The following is a 16,840-nucleotide window of genomic DNA, read 5'->3' as shown; positions in this document are numbered from 1 at the left end:
ACTCAATATGAAAAGCAGATGGAATGGGAAGGCACCTCTAATCATGTGACCACCATTGAGCATTTCAGCCAATAATAACCTAGCAGTGAAGAGGTCAGACTGGTTCAACTGGGGTGGGGGATCAGGACAGAAAGTGTTTCTGATAGACAAATGTAAATAACACTGACTAAATTATATTTTACCAATAGTCAAGATAGAAATTAGTGTGTTCCTCTCAATTTTGAGGTCTCTGTTCCTTTGAATTAAATATGCAAATTGAAGGTATATTGCAAAAAAGTATAGTAAATTACACCATCGTAAACAAAGTCATATGCTGTTTTGAGGCCAGAGGTTGGTTAACATATCATGGCCTCTGTTTCCAAAGCTGAGTTCTGTAGTAAAAAAAAAAGGCATTTTAACATATCATGTTGAACAATGTTTAGTTTTAACCTTGATGTGATTATATTTTTTTAATTGGGGAATGGGCGCAAATATATATATATATATAGATATATACATTGTTTATCTCTCTATCTAACTATCTCTCTATCTATCTATATATCTATCTATCTATCTATATATACATATATATATATATATATGTATATATATATAGCATTTAAATGATATAAAAGATATGAATATCTGTTGTCTAATACTGTTCGTTAATTAATATGAAGTTATTATATTTAAAAATACATATGTGTTTGTATTGCACAAAAAACGTAGTGAATTTCTCCTTCAGGGTCATTTTCCACATTATTGTGAAACTATATTCTGGAAGATTTATTTCTTATATGAAAAATAAAAACTGAGTGTAATTTTCATAAATTAAATATCTATTTTTTCTTTTTTTTTCCTTTTTACAGAGGTTCTTAAAGTACAGCTATTATGACAGTACTTTTTTACGTAAGAATAGCATTGAATCAATTAGAAACTAATGGTGTGAATTTGTTCAGTTGAGGAATCGTGGCATTTTACTCCGTTCATGTTTCTTATAATTTTGTGTTTAATTCATATCCTATTCATTTTACACGTCTCCACATTGGACGTCATTTGTGGAAAAACAAGTCTTACTGTGTACAAATATTATATAGAACCAATGATATGTGTATGTTGCATTATGAAAAGATATTTTCCTTTTATATGTGGAAATTGGTTATGGAATGTTGATAATGTACTTCAGATATATGTCAGTTTATATGTTACACAATCATACGTGTTTGAGCACACCTGTAATAAAGATACTGTATTGCCGACAATAAAAAAAAATGAACATAAAAAATCATTCATGGCTTAAAATGGCGTGTTACATTACACAGATAAAACTAACCTGGGCTTTTTTACCACAAAAGTCTCCATGTCTGCACATCGCAGGAGTCCCTGTGCCCGTTTTCTGGGTTTATTTCAGCCCGTCTTCCATTTACCTGCCGTTTCTGTGGTTACTATGACATGTGTATGTCTGAATGGCAGATAGTGACATCCGGTACAGACCTCCCCTGCCAGCGTTCACGGCTGGCCACGTCTGGGGAATCGCCGGCTCTCTGAGGGTGGGTACCCGCGGTTGAGCTTCACATCTGAGGCAGTCCTTCAAATAGCCATCTGAGGGGCACCTCCCTCTGCCATCCTGCACCCCTTACACCCCAGCGCCTCCCTCTGCCATCCTGCACCCCTTACACCCCAGCGCCTCCCTCTGCCATCCTGCACCCCTTACACCCCGGCGCCTCCCTCCGCCATCCTGCACCCCTTACACCCCAGCGCCTCCCTCCGCCATCCTGCACCCCTTACACCCCAGCGCCTCCCTCTGCCATCCTGCACCCCTTACACCCCAGCGCCTCCCTCTGCCATCCTGCATCCCTTACACCCCAGCGCCTCCCTCTGCCATCCTGCACCCCTTACACCCCAGCGCCTCCCTCTGCCATCCTGCACCCCTTACACCCCAGCGCCTCCCTCTGCCATCCTGCACCCCTTATACCCCGGCGCCTCCCTCTGCCATCCTGCACCCCTTACACCCCAGCGCCTCCCTCTGCCACCCTAGTCTGTCTGTTGATTTAATTCTCACCGGAGGACACGTCGACTGCTTTGAACTGAAAAGACATCATTAGCAGGCTCTGTGTATCCAGCAAATAGATTTAGGGGGGGTGGAGGTGCTCCAGATTTCACTCAGTTTAATGATGGAGTGCTCTCTCATTTTTTTTTTTTTTTAAACAATAGGCATAGGGACGGAGGTTACGCGCCACAATGCAAACAGATACTGGCATCAAAATAAATTCTGAGGGCTGTTTATATCCCAAGAGAATACGGCGCTTCTCTCTCCTTGTCTAAATTTGCAACTTAATCATGGAAGGGCGGCGTTTCAGGAAGTTCATTGTGTGTCTTTGGCAGATTTTGCAACAGCAACATTTTAATAAGTAGGCAGACTATCTAGGTCACCCAAAATGCTTCTGTGAGAATCACAGATGCTATGCGGAATGTCTGTACCTTGTAAAATCATATCAGCTCTGTCGTTTTTTCAACCTACACTTCACATTCAATGGCCAAGTGCAATCTGTCATCTTTATGTCAATGGAATGCAAGGCTCATTTGGCAGAAATTAATTCAATATGCCCCAGAGGAGATCAAACATATTGATTAGCTCCGATTTTCTAGATCTTCTTTTTACAATTATATACACAATACATTATATTCACATTCATTTTATAATCAATTACAATAATCTTGCTTATTAATAGACAACATAGAGAAAATATTGCAGTGTCTTCTCTCATTAAAGCTGAAGTTTAATATACATTTTAAATAATACATGGACACCACGTTGGGCTGGCAAAATATCACTTTTTACGGTCTGTGAAGTGTGCTGCTATGAATTTATAAAGATACATGTAACACATGCAGTCACAGTGTAGCGTGTTCAGCTGATCCACCCACCAGCTGCAACCCATGTGTGAAAAATGGTGAAACAGATTTATGTTGAGGGCTGTCACATGACATGACACTATTTGTGTAATGTGGTGCTATATTCATCATATAAAATCAATCAACAAATGAACAGATAAAACAATTTCACTGTGAGTATTTAATACAAAAATGCTTTATACGTGAAATTTCAGTTTGTTGCGGCATTAAGTTGTAACTTTGCTTATTCACATATTGGGCAATTTGCAATAGATAAACACATCACTGTATTCAGTTTTTGTTGGTTGTAACATTACATGTTGTAATGATTATGATCTAATGAGCTTCTCTAATGATTCCTATTAAAGGTGCGTTCAATAACCATGGAGGGAACACCATAAATGAAGTAACAATTCATTAATTGTTTATTAAGTATCTTGAACTTTAAACTGTAGCATTTCACTTGCCTTTTGTGGTAATATGATTAAAAGCAGTGCTCGTCTCTTTCTTCCTGTTACTGTGAACTATTCCGTCTCACCACACTTCTGAATTACCCAGTTTGGTATCTCCCATCAATAAAAAGCCATATCTGACAGGTAAGACTCATTAAGTCGGTAATTTCCACTAATGAGACATCATTAACATTCGTGCATGTAAGCAGGTGCCACATAGGGGAACTCATCAGCTAGCTGGTTTGTGCCAAAAACGAACTCAACCACAGATAAATGCCTGAACATCTCACTTGCTCTCAGATTATCATGTAGGTATCCATGAATTTATTACTATTTGATAGCTCTTCCACTTCATAAGCTGTTAAATCAGTGGAAACCTTAGCGGCCTAATTAAGTCACACCAACAGAAAGTTTGGTAACACTTTACTTAAGGCCACATTTTTAGTAATTTATAAACACATTCATACTGCCTTATAAGTGTTAATAAAGCATTATAATTTTATAAAAAGGTATAACACATTATAGCCATGTTTATTATGCATTATGACTGCCTTATGAAGCTCTCATCTATAATGCACTATAGATTCCTTTATAATGGAGTACAAACCATCCCTAAAATAATAGCCTTAAGTAAATTCTTTATATTATGCCTGTTTAGCTACATTATTTTGGGATGTTAAAATCATGTCAATTGTCTTGTGGACCGGTTAACACTCTTAGCACACTGTCTAACGATGCCCGTATACGCTCTTCAGTTTGACAGTTCATCCATTGACATCTGTGGCGGATCCTGGCAAGGGCGACATGGGAAATTTTCTGAGAAACTGCTGGCACTTTAACAGTAACCAGGGGCATATCTCGAAATTGTGGCCCTCAAGCGCCATACTGGAAAAAACAGATAAAATCCAGTTTATAGTGGTAGCTGATTTTAGCTGGTCTAAGATGGTCTTAGATGGTCATATTCCAGTTCTTGCTGCTCTTTGATGGTTTAGCTCGGTGAGTTACCAGTTGGTCACAGCTAGACCAGTTAGAATGCCCATCATAAGATGGTACGACCAGCTCAACCATCAAACTATCTTACGGAATCATACCTCAAGCTGGTGAACCAGTTTAACCAGCTTAAGCCGGTCAAGCTAATTTTTTCAGCAAGTCACTAGCCCCCCTCCCCCCCCTCCGCTAACAACCTTTACTGTCGCTACCTGAAGTTGACAACTATTTGCACCCTGTGCCCTGGTGGGTGGCATGAAGATATCCTAGGGTAACACCCATGCACTTCGACCACTACTGATGGTCAGAGTCAGATATCTGTAATTGCTATGCCGTGGTGTTTTGTACGCTGGCTTGTGTATATCTGCATCTTCTGCACTGACAGCTAAAAAAAAACCCTGAAAAGGACTCTACTTTCCAAAAGGAAGCGATGATTGCCAAAGGCATGTCATCCACAAAGCAGGTCTTGCCATCAACCCACACACCATTTCCCGACTTTTTCTTCCCAACCATGTTCTGACTATTCCAAAGATTTATCAACCGCACAGAATTTGCTGAGAGATCTGCAGGTCTGTCTTTTTCCCTATAAAATAAAGTTGCAGATGACTGCAGGGAGGAATCTGAAATAGGCTTTTGAGATTAATAGACATCTTATTATTTTTCACCTTTCGTTCTTATGAAATAAATGCTAGCAGTTTTTGGCTTGAATGCTGCAGAGCCTGTGAGATTTCACGCATAGGAATTAGGATTTTAAATAGATTTTTAAATGAATCACTAGACAATTGTTAGCTTCTGTTTTGGCAGACACATTTTATCACTTAATTCCCTTAACACTTATCATTCCTTTGTTGTAACCAAGGAGTTTAGCTGATCACACATCGATCTTAGACAGGGCTTGCAGTGCATGGTGTCCTTAATGCATTGCTTACACCTTCTCTGCATACTTTTTTCCATGAATAAACATCTCTTGGAATCGCATGCTTGTTGCAACTTATTCTCGCATCTTGCTATTATTCTGATCTTTCCATGTTATTCCGCAGGTGTCTAAGTTTTGTTTTACTACAGACTTGTGTGCCCTTAGTTAGCTGCTCATGCTTTGTTACTTCGGCAAGGACATATTGCTGTCTATTCGCAACGACGGCTGAGAAAAGCAAAGAGCTCCTGCAAATTGTTTTCGCGTGATATAGCCTAGACTCGGACAAAGTGACCACTCCCCCACCACAAAAAACACAGAGTAAATCTGAAATCTCATTTTCTTTCCATTAACCTGTTCATCAGTTGCTGCTCTGCTATTGAAAAAGGCAAATACTAAATCAGCCTCCTATACCCATAGAAATTAATATTTGTAGAGTCATATATTCCCAATTTTTTCAACCCGAGTTTCCCTTATCATTCTGTATAACTTAATTCCAGGCACAGATCTTTGCCTCATAAATTCCCTGCCTTTATCTTCCTGGGTATTCGTCATTTCTCCATTCCGCCATAGCAGACATTATAAAGTATCCTCACAAGCATATGTCCTATTGAGCTCTAACCCACTCAGTTCCTCTTACAGTAAATCTCTTAGCAGGGGAGTAGATTGAAAAATCTATTCACACGCAATGCACAGGTGCTCAGATCAGATACTGCCTGGAGCGAATTGATTTTGTTTTTGAGTGGGGAATAGGGTTCTCTTTTTCTAAAGAACAGGACAAAGCAGGTGTCTGACAGGACCTCCGCTTCATCTCCAACACCGATCGAGACTTCTGGCTGTCACGCCATCATTTCCTGGATAACAATGCCCATTTCGGGGTCAAGCAGCAGTAGTCTTATCTGATATTGTTCACCGGGTCGCGCATTTACTAGTCTTATTGTCCTGACAGAATTTTCCTCTCAAATTCAAGGGGTGTAAAATGAACGGAGGTGGCTTTAGGAAGGATAATTCTTGGTTTTCTTCCAGAACTTTCAGATGACTTCCCTCATTTGATTACACCCCCCCCCCCCCATCCCTTGGCATGGACAGGAGACTCTTCAAAGTCTTTCCGGATGTGATCGGACCCATTCTGTCATAAGTCAGTCAGCAGTTTGGGGTGTCTGCCATCAGTGACAAGCCTGGTACTCACTGAAGAAAAAGTGAGGAACTCCACAGCCCCTTGGGATCAAATGTCAGGTGATGTATCAAACAATGGCCTGGTTTTGTGTCTGTGAAGTTCACATCTGCGACGTTCTGAAACCACAGACTGTGAGTCCGTGTCAGTAAATGACACTGTCAGAAAGATGTTGGGGTGATGGAGAAGGTTATATGGGTGAAGGCCCCTTGACCAGGGACCAGACAACCTAAAAAAATCATTTTCTACTGAATATGGCACATTTGTTCTAATCTTCGAAATAATGTCAATCTGTGAAAAATTATTGTCGAAGAGGTTAAATTAGAGGGCAGCTAGTTGTTATTAAAAAAATCAGATTTATATAGATATTTGCTATTGATGTTTTTCTCTTTATAGATTAGTGAAAACCAACATATTTTATATTCATTTTACAAGAAACATTTAAAAAAACCCTGCTGAAGTTTGACCCATCTCTGCTTCCATGACACGGTCTTCCCCTGCCTTCTGAGCAGTGCTCCGGGATCGTGGCAGCCAAAGTGGCAGGGGTGTATGTCACAGGTGACCCTCACCATCCCTCGCCTGTTAATTAATCGTCTGAAGCCCACCGGAGGCGCGGCCAGCGCAAACGATGATGAATGGGCGCCGCCTGTCCACAAGGTGCCATCCCATTGGGCGGTGAAAATGGAGGCCGGGGAGGGGCACCACAACCCGCGGACGGATTAAGCTTCCGGGCTCTGAGCATTAACAGTCACGGACGGTCCCATCACAGCAAGCTGATTAAACATCAGACCTTTTCTCAATCTCAAGATAAATGGACATGATTTCGGCCATGTCTCAAGTTAATTGGGGCTTCTTGGTGTCCTGCCTTTCCTCGTTAATCTAAAACACAATTCAATCAACCGCTGCACTTTCATCAGTTTCATTATCATATTCCTCATTTAGCGAATGTATTTTACATTTAAACGGTATGTAATTATTTGGGTTCCAAATGTTTTGCGAAATGCCACATAGCCACTCACATCACGAACGTGAGTCACATAACATGGTAGTTAGGAGGGTAGGCTGGCTCTTGGGTGCCAAACAGGCTCATGCAGGTTTTACTTGCGCAAAAATGTTGAGGTCAGAACAAGAAAAAAAATCATTGGTTCAGAGAGATAACCAATCAAATTATAGAGGAGGTGGGTCCAGCAACTAAAACAGGAGGGACCAAGATATCTGATTGGTTGGTCCTGAAACGTCTAGTTGTTTGGACCCACTTCCTCTACAATCTGATTGGCTATCTCTGTGATCCAATAATTTTTCCCTCTGCCCTCAGAACATTTTTGTGCAAGGGAAATTCCCATGAGCGTCAAACAGCTGCAGTAATAGACAATGGGTTGTCACACACTGGAGGGTGATGGCTTCGGCCCCCAGCAAGTGTAGCTGTAACAAGCCCAAGGCACTAAGGTCAAGAAGCGTGGAAGCATCATTACTTGATTGCTACCACTTCTCTATCAGCTGTTCATTTACTATAAAGCTAAGTGTTTAAGGCTGTTCGCTGTTCCTTCTGGGAGGGTTAACACCTGAAATTACTTCTGGAGTCATTAGGAGTTGTCACTGTATTCAAGTTTGAGAATGATCTGCTGTTTTGCTGTCATGTGACCCTCGCTGCCCATTTTTAGAGGCCGCCTCTGGCCAAGGGGTACGGCCCTGTATCAGCGCCTGCGTCTCCGTGGGGACAATAATCTCTCGTTAAGGATAAAGACTGCTCTATTTTCAGATCGTCTGCAATTAAAGCGCCCGGCAGTCGCGTCACGTGACTCTTTTGATCGTGGCTCTGCTTGTAAACCAAAATCTGTGCCGATGTGGATTATGTAACTCTCTGGAGAGTCGGGCACATTAAACAGGCCTTCGTCAATTTTTCTGGCATCTGATTTGGGTCAGACCCAAGACCAGGAAAAATAAATGTGCCTTGGTACGTGACACATTGAGATTTCATTCAAAATATGGTGTAAACAGTTAGCTAATCTCCTGTGGTTTGTTCTTACTTAACTGTTGCATAACCACTCTTCAAAGGTAGCTGGGGATCTCATTATATTATTCACCAGGTCCCTCCACCCAGCTCACTGAGAGCCTCGCTTGTTGGGTATGAATTATGTGATATTTTTGTACCTAAAATTTCTTCCCTAAGCTGTATTTTTATTCTTTTCTAAAGTGCCTATCTATCATGTTGTTTCATTCCAGTCGTTATTGATTCATGAGCACGTACGTCCAGTGTTTACATAAATGTTTCTGTATCAGCATCATTGAAGCTGTCACAAGCTGACACCCCCACGGATGGGGCAGCAGGGAAATTGGTGGTTGTGTGCAGGGGCCACAAATTAGCACTGGAGAGGGGGCGGGTGGTCGGCCCTTGATTTGCCGCCCCCCCCCCCCAAAAGGGAGATGAGTTCCTGGGATACCACTCTTACTTTGATCATGTGTGAATTCCATAGCATGCTCTCGGAAGTCAGGCAGGTGTTCCAGCAGATGCTCTCATGTTACCATCAAAACAGATCTCATTCTGGAAGGTTCTCCAACTCCTGCGGCTCCCCTACGGTAACTGGTATTATCCACGAAACAGAAGGTGCAGGGGTACTGCATCGCCAAGGAAACGCCATCCTTTCTCTTCAGAGCCCTGTACCTTCATCTTCCTACCACAACCCAGTCCTGATTTTAGCACCCCAGTTCTGGCAGCAACAAGCGTGCATTCTCACATCTCACCCAGACATCAGCTTGTGGCATTGAGTGCCATTAAAGGTCATGCTGAAAGCCACCAGCTTTTTTATCAGTCAATGCGCTTGGATGCTCTAAATGGGCTAATTTGGCTTAGGCGGCCCAGAGATCAAGTCCAGACTTTTTAAGCTTTGAGCAAGAAGGTGCTTTTTAAATTACACTGGATAATTTCATTGGAATAGCTACAGCCGATTCTCCAGCCGGGACATACCCAATATTACAGTTAATCCTGATCCATCCTTTGGCTGAGCGGGATGAACGTATCACTGAGCTCCCACCCCTGTGAGTTTTATGTCTGTCCTGCCCAACAGAGATTCAAACAAGCCGACAGCTCCAGTTGTCACAGCCAAAAGAACTGCATTGCAGCCAACCCCTGACCGTGACCCCCACCATTCTGGATGGAGGAATAGCCCTGATTCTTTCCTCCACTACAGTTTCAATTCCAAATTATATTCTTTCTTCCCTCTCAAAGCTGTCTGGACAAACGACTGTTTCCAGAGATAATATGGGATCATTCCAACATGATCTCCGTGTTCAAAAGCATGTAGCATGGAGATGGCCACACACATCCTACACAGGAATTCACAGGGGTGACAAAAAAATTCAGGCATCCCCAGTGGCCCTCAAACGATTCTGATGGCAAGTCATTTTCACCCTCTCCCGACTCAAGCCTGTCAGCATTTCTCTGTCATTCCGATCCAGGGACTTGATTTCCCCACAGGACACTTCTGAAAAATTCACTTACTGTTAAAGCGGCGACTCCGAAACTGTAAAATTAGTTATACTCCTTTCACAAAAGTTATAGAGAAGGATCTTGATGATTTACGTGCGCGATTTGGGGATCCCCTCAGGTTCCTCCTACAGTTAGGTGAAGCGGCGTTTCTAAACTGCCCTAATTATGTCAGTCGTGGATTGGCATCCTACCCAGCATGTGCCCAGCCTTATGCCCTTGCTGGGACAGCCTCCAAATTTCCCTGCATGGATATGCACGATAAACACCACATTTAAAGACGTAAGCCCCCCTCCCAAAACAACATCAAGAAATCCACCAACTTACAAACTATCGAGCAGTATTCCATCGCATATACATGCCGGAGTCCCATAGCAAATAATATACACACACCTGAAAGCGGATGTGCTAGGACGTTAACGGGTGTATCGCTCGGTGTAAAATCAGAATGGGCAGCACTGCCAGCCGTACATATACACAACGTAGCCGTCCAAATTTACCGTGTAATACAGCACGCATATAGCATTGTATACGTGATGGACAGCCACAATGAGCAAACATGATGCAGATACAGTACCTGTACTGTGCTATTGCGTTACATCAAAAGCAACTTACTGTAACAAGCAATGCAATATTTGCCCGCAGCTTCAGATGCCATCTTCCTTCTCTGTTCCTACTGCTACCTCGTTGATCTTTTGAATTTGTGGTGCAATTTTTTGTTAAAGTCCAATCTCTTACTATAAAGTGTTGTGAATATAGAAAAAAAATAATACAAATATAAAGAGTATTATATGTATAATACAGTACCATACCTAATGTCTCCCCTGTGACTACTGAAATACGCCCAAATCGATTCTCGTCTGATGGTTCCAGAAGTAATTTCAGGTGTTAATCAATGGATACCTGCATATTTATAAACACATTTTAACGCTACAGGGCAATACACAAAACACTGCCAAACACAGAATAAAAACAGCTTTAAAAAAAGTGTACGCATTATAAACAATTCCAAAGCAGAAGCCTGGAAACGATGCAAAACTTTATTTAAAAGACGCACAGTGTTGGTCTGTTGGACAGACTGCCGTCACGTGTGGATTTTCCCAAAGGACATGTTACTTTTCGTTAGGCTCACTTATCAGGCCTTGCTACACTAGGTAGCTCAAAACATTCCACTTCCTGTTCAGGCACTTTCATCTTCAGTGCAACTACCCACATTGCCCCAAATGCCACTTTCTCCTTTCCCCATCTTTAAACTTATTCCTTGTTTCCTTGGGGAAATCTCTTTTCCATGCTAATCCTAGCATCAAATGTTACCTTCCCCTCCCTCATAGGGAAAAAGATGATATGGAATATTTCGACGCTTTGAAAAAAACAGCAAACTCCATATAAAGGAATCGGTTTCTCTGGCAGAACCCCATCACGCTCTCGGGAAAAGAAAATAAACGTATTTTAGACGTTCACATGGCTAAAAGTCATACCGATTATGCACATCAGATTAAAAGCCGTGAACACTTGTTAGTGTAGCTTAAGAAAGAGGACCCAGGGAGGGAGCGACGATGGCCTGTGCTTAAGCTGCCTGTTTGGAGAGGAAACCTCGCCTGACTTTCACAGGTGTGAATAATAATTCACCGACTGCTCCACCTTTCAGTCAGCGGCTCATTTTTACTAGCATCAGACAGGTGTGATCTTCCGCTCAAATTAGCGGCTAAATTGAGTCAAGACTGAAATGGCGGATCCCACAGTGTGCCTTTAGCTGCTGGTCCTGTGGTCCCGCTGGCCTGACTCCTAACTGATCACAGGCCAGCAAACAAGGTGGGAGACTTAACCCCATTCCGCTTGAGGCACATTCTTCCATCCACCAGGGGGCGGTGGCAAGAGAGAGACCGGGAGGTCCGGTATGGAGAGAAAATGGGGAGGAACGTCACTCCCCGTAGCAGCTTCTTCCTCCTCCTCTTTCAGAATGCTTCAAGGGACAGAAAGGGAGAAAAGAAAAAGTAGAGGTCACACAAAGATCACGGAGTGGCAGAGAGTAGCAGAAGTACGGTAGAAAGCTGGACGTCGCCCGCTAACAGGTACTGTCACCATGGCACCCTGTTTACCTGCCACTGTCCAGTGCTGCCTTCCTCTTCTCTCGCCTGCTTAGCCAGTCATCCACATTCCGCTCAGGAGATTTCCAGGCAGCATCTGGGTCCTCCTTCCTCTGCCTTTCAGCTGGAAGCGAGAAAATGTCCATAATCTGCAAGTTCAATTCTCTAATACACTAACAATAACTAACTGCAGTTTATGGACACCAGCTAGACTCACTGCATGTGAAGTAAGGTTGGTAAGGGGTGGAAAATTTCTGGAAACTCCCCATCCCATGGGAAGTTGAGCTGGGGAATTTTGGAAATATTCCAAGCTGGAAACTTTCCATGGGAATTAACGGGAATGTATGGGAATTAACGAGAGAATTCCCAGTATTTTGCAACCCCAGAAGTATGTAACCTAAACTCCTGAATCCACAGAAGGGTACAAAAAGTATAAAAAAAAGGGTAAAACTACAAGAAGTAATCAGCATAAAAAGAGAGGCACTCGCCCACCAAGCTCGGATCTTTTTCGCAGCTGTAAGATCACACATCTTAGAGCTCAACTGGGTCAGGCAACATCCACTGCATCTCCTGCCATTACATGTTTCTCATCTCTGTCGCAATGCAGTCATTTGCTTTTATTATTTGTGCCATATTTCTTCCTTATCTTCCACCCTGCGTGTCACCAGCTGCAGAAGGCACTCGACAGACTTAATTGAATATTGATGGCTGTCTGAGTGACACGCCTACTTCTTTACCAGTTTTATGCTGCTGTAATGCATTCGTTAACAGCATGAACCCACCTGGACATTATCCCCACGAGGCACAGGTATTAAGAACACAGACACACTTGTCTTCAGACATCTAAATAGCTCTCGTTGGTTTAGCCTGCATCTTTTACGCTTGTGTGTGCACCCGACAGGTCGTGCAGAGTACTCCAAAGGATAGACCGCAAACAAGGAAAACTCCGCAGTTTTCACGCGGACCTTGTAAAATCTAGTTCAATCCACAAGCGCCCCCTGGTGGGCATTCACTCACCTTCAATCTGCCGCTTGAGGTCGTCGATGTCCTTTTTTGTCATGTGGGAAAATCTGCAGCTAGAGCCAAAGACACATTGGCCTGAAATGATCAGAGATTTGTAGTTAAACTGACCGTTTGTTAATATTTAGACTAATTTTACCATTAGCATTTTCTAGCTTCTTTAGCTAGTGGCAATGTCAGTTAAACTCACAGCTAGAATAGCTGGTGGTTCGAATTACGGACAGGCCTGCGAGGCGCTTAACCTGAACTTCTAAGGCAAAAAATGTAAAAACGAGCAGATATGTAGTACATTCTATAATTATAGCTAAGCACGATATAGAGAAATGCATTTCTCATACTTACCTGTCTGGATGAATTTCCTGCAGGGCTTCTTAGTTTGTTCTTCCGCCAAGATGGCAGCAGCATCTATAACATCATTCAAACTGTTACACTGGCAATAAACAGAATTAATGCAATATAATATTAATTTATATGGCATATATGCCATTGGCACCACTAAAAATGCACGCGGAAAAAAAAGAACTTAGAAGAATTTAGTGATCAGTGGAAGACGCATTTCAATGAAGTCATACGTCTGTTACTGACGCTGATCTTTATGTCAGCTATTAAACAGCACCCCTGAACAATGGGAACAATTTAACTGCAATAAAGGTGCACATCACTCCGAAATAAACGTCTCAAGAAAGGAACGTGCCTCTAAAATTGTCGAACCAAGCCTTTTTGGATCTATGGTGCTGAACGCCGTTCAGATGCTTTTTTCGGTTGTGCATGTTGTCCTGGAAGGATCGGTCACAGTAGTCGCAGTAATACCTCTTCCCCATGACTGCGCCTCAGCTGCAAGAGAAAAATCATCAGTAGCTGGACTCTTCAGGAGCTGCGTGTGCGGTACGAGCTTCACAGCATGTCTGAAAATAGTAGTTCTTAGTTTTGTTTTGCCTTTGTAAGATTATTTTATAGTCATCAGATAAGATTTCTTACTTATGTACGATTGATTAGGTCAGCAACAAGCTCATTCATAATCCGCTTTGTTTGCACAAGTACACAAATGAAGTGAGACATATGGCTAGTGATATACTCTTCATGTAATTCGGCAACGGAACCTATATGATAGAGAAAAAACGGCAAGTGGTTCTTACGCATTTGTTGTAAGTAGATCTTTCTTCAGATGACGATAGGGATATTATCGGTTCAACAGTGGCTCTGATTAATTAACTACCTCATTGACTGACTTATTGATCTAAACAGAGCATATTAGGTGATCTTAAAAACACAAGGTTATTATTAAGAACTTCCAGTTTCTTCTTCCTCATTGATTTTGGGGTCTCTTAAATACACAGAAACCTGCATTATCGCCGCCTACAGTGTAGGAGTAAAATCTACCTATTAACAACGTCGCGTTAATATGTCGTCACGGTGAATATGACATCGTTTCCTCGTTGCCGGTACCTTCGTTTCCGGTCTGTGCAGAACTCCAGCAATCAGTCATGGCGCTTTCCCAGAGTGTGTACAATTTGCTCTTCAGGAGGACCTCAACCTTCGCTGTAACCATCATGGTGGGAGCCGTCCTCTTCGAGCGGGTATTCGACCAAGGCGGAGACACCATTTTCGAGCAGCTGAATCGCGGGGTGAGTGTTTGGATTGAGCCCGTCCCGGTTGACCTCTGTGTTGTGCGGCTAGCCGGCTAATTGGTCAAATGCCGAATGACCCAGTGAGACCGAATGTTGTATTCATGTGGCTTTCTTTTAGAAACTGTGGAAGCACATCAAGCACAACCACGAGAGCAAGGACGAGTAGTAATTTGGGCTCGGGCGCCACAGCCGAAGAGCCGCGCCTCCAACATCCCGTCGTCATCGTCGTGATCTTCTCGGACGCGATCTCCCACCGGCGGGTTTCCATGATCCAAGAGTTGGATAAAAGGTTTAAAGACTTAAATGGAATACATGTCCATTTGGCGTTATTAAGATTCAGATACAGCCATCGTATGACGTCCCACTCTGTCATGTAATTTATCATCAATTATTCCGTTTTTGATGGAGTTCCAAGATATTTTCTGCCATCAGTTTCCTCATTTCCATAAACTCAGAAGCGGTACAATTTTGCTCACTTCTGGCTCTGACACGTAGATCATCTCTGCTGATCGTTTACTCTAATAATAAAGGTGACGAATGTTGCTGCACATTGTTTTTTATGCTTGTGGACAGCTTACAGCTTCATTATATCATGCTCATAAATTCAAATGAGGTTTCAGTATTTAATGCTTGGGGCTACCTAGTTCACATTTATCTTCAGATTGTTTGGAATAGCCTTTAAGCAACCGAGTCCGCCTTGCATGAACGCTCGGGCTTCTAACCGTATAAGAGCGTTACTTCTCGTTGTTGGGCTCGTTTTTGTTACATCGGAGCGATTTCTTAGCATAGACCAACTTTCTACATAAATTGACACACAGTAATAATTAGCGCCGAACTAAAGTGCACGAATGCAAATGTTTAGATAATTTGGGGTATATGCGGTGAAATGCTTAACTGATTTTTCTTAATGATTCTTGCGTTTGTATTATTATTACATTGATTGGGGGCTCTTCTTGCCTTAGGAAAAACATTAATTTTCCTGTGGTATAATTTCCATTTACCACCGTTAGGGGGGAGCAGGCTCCCGTAAAATACCAGCTACCCAGGAGCCGTGCATTTAGTCACAGCCGATCGTTGCTGTACCTGCAGATCGAGTCTAAATAAATACTTTTATTTCGAGAGGTCGGTAAGTCAACCAACTCTAATACTTTGTAGTCCATCTTAATCCACTGGCATGGGAAAGGCATTGTTTGCAAAACCAAACGGTCAGGCATCCAAATGGATTCTCAATAGAATAGAATACACAGCTTTAATAGAATACACAAGTTTATGCCAAGATACTCATGACCGCTACCATCTTCAGCTTGCAAGACTTTTGAATGGTATTCAGATATACAGTAACACTGAATTTTCTGTATTTTTCTGTATATCCTTCACCCGCCACCATGATAGCGGTTTTAGGTCCTGTATCAGTCAGAAGGAGAAAATGTTCAGACGAATATACAGGATAAAAAGTAAAATGCTGAATAATTATCCTGACTTACTTAAGAAATCCATCCATCCATTTTCTGAAACCGCTTATCCTATTCACGGTCGCGGGGGGTCCGGAGCCCATGGGCGCAAGGAAGGGAACAACCCAGGATGGGGCGCCAACCCAGCGCATAACACACCCACACACGCAGGAATTAAGAAATCGGTTATATGAGTTAAACTATGATGTTAAAATATATTTAAAAAACAAAGACTAATTTTTAGTGAATTCACGTGGTTTCTCTGTGGTTCCAAAGCATGTTTGGCAGGATTACCATGAACTGTTAATGAACTATTTGGCGATGGATTCTTTTTCTTTTCAGGCGATAATCAACAGCGAATGGCGTGGGTTTCATGAGCATATTTCCATGGCCGCGACTGCTGACGTCTCTTAAAATCACTACCTGCTGTTTTCCGTTTTTCCCCGTAGTGGTTCATTTTGCAATTCTGTAAGGCTCCGCGAGGAAGCGATAGAGCGCACAAAATAAAGACTTCGAAATCAATCGAAGATCGCGCAACATGCAAGGAACTGTCATTCCCAGAGAGGCACTCCTAACAGTAATAACAAAAGTCTGTATGCAAATTGCACAAACATTAAATCGTTTAGAAGTCAGTGTTGACAAAATATAGCCTACTACTGTATAAAGAAATAAATTGCTTATACTTTCTATATCACCCTCTTGTAAGACAAAGCAGTGAATCAGGCTTTAATTTACTCAGTTGACTCTGCACTATTAGGGTTTTGGGAAAG

At 42.3% G+C, this 16,840-nt stretch overlaps 2 protein-coding genes across 2 annotated transcripts; one reads left to right on the top strand and one right to left on the bottom strand.

The window, feature by feature from the left end:
- Positions 1-10,910: 10,910 nt before the first annotated feature.
- zmat5 (zinc finger, matrin-type 5) lies at positions 10,911-14,359 on the bottom strand. The gene is made up of 6 exons (XM_023823358.2): positions 14,128-14,359; positions 13,686-13,825; positions 13,334-13,396; positions 12,989-13,069; positions 11,984-12,095; positions 10,911-11,847 (listed from the first exon to the last, which is right to left on the bottom strand). Exons 2-6 carry the CDS (start codon positions 13,810-13,812, stop codon positions 11,706-11,708), a joined length of 525 nt encoding a protein of 174 aa, XP_023679126.1. The 5' UTR covers positions 13,813-13,825; positions 14,128-14,359; the 3' UTR covers positions 10,911-11,705.
- Positions 14,360-14,423: 64 nt separating this feature from the next.
- Positions 14,424-15,167, top strand: uqcr10 (ubiquinol-cytochrome c reductase, complex III subunit X). Its single transcript, XM_023823360.2, has 2 exons — positions 14,424-14,616; positions 14,738-15,167. The coding sequence occupies exons 1-2, from the start codon at positions 14,476-14,478 to the stop codon at positions 14,783-14,785; spliced, it is 189 nt and encodes a 62-aa protein (XP_023679128.1). The 5' UTR covers positions 14,424-14,475; the 3' UTR covers positions 14,786-15,167.
- Positions 15,168-16,840: the final 1,673 nt, after the last annotated feature.

This window comes from Paramormyrops kingsleyae, chromosome 7 (genome assembly GCF_048594095.1).
Source record: "Paramormyrops kingsleyae isolate MSU_618 chromosome 7, PKINGS_0.4, whole genome shotgun sequence".
In the NCBI taxonomy this organism is placed as follows: Eukaryota; Metazoa; Chordata; class Actinopteri; order Osteoglossiformes; family Mormyridae; genus Paramormyrops; species Paramormyrops kingsleyae.
Note: the sequence above shows the minus strand (reverse complement) of the source record. Positions and strands in the feature narration are given on the sequence as shown.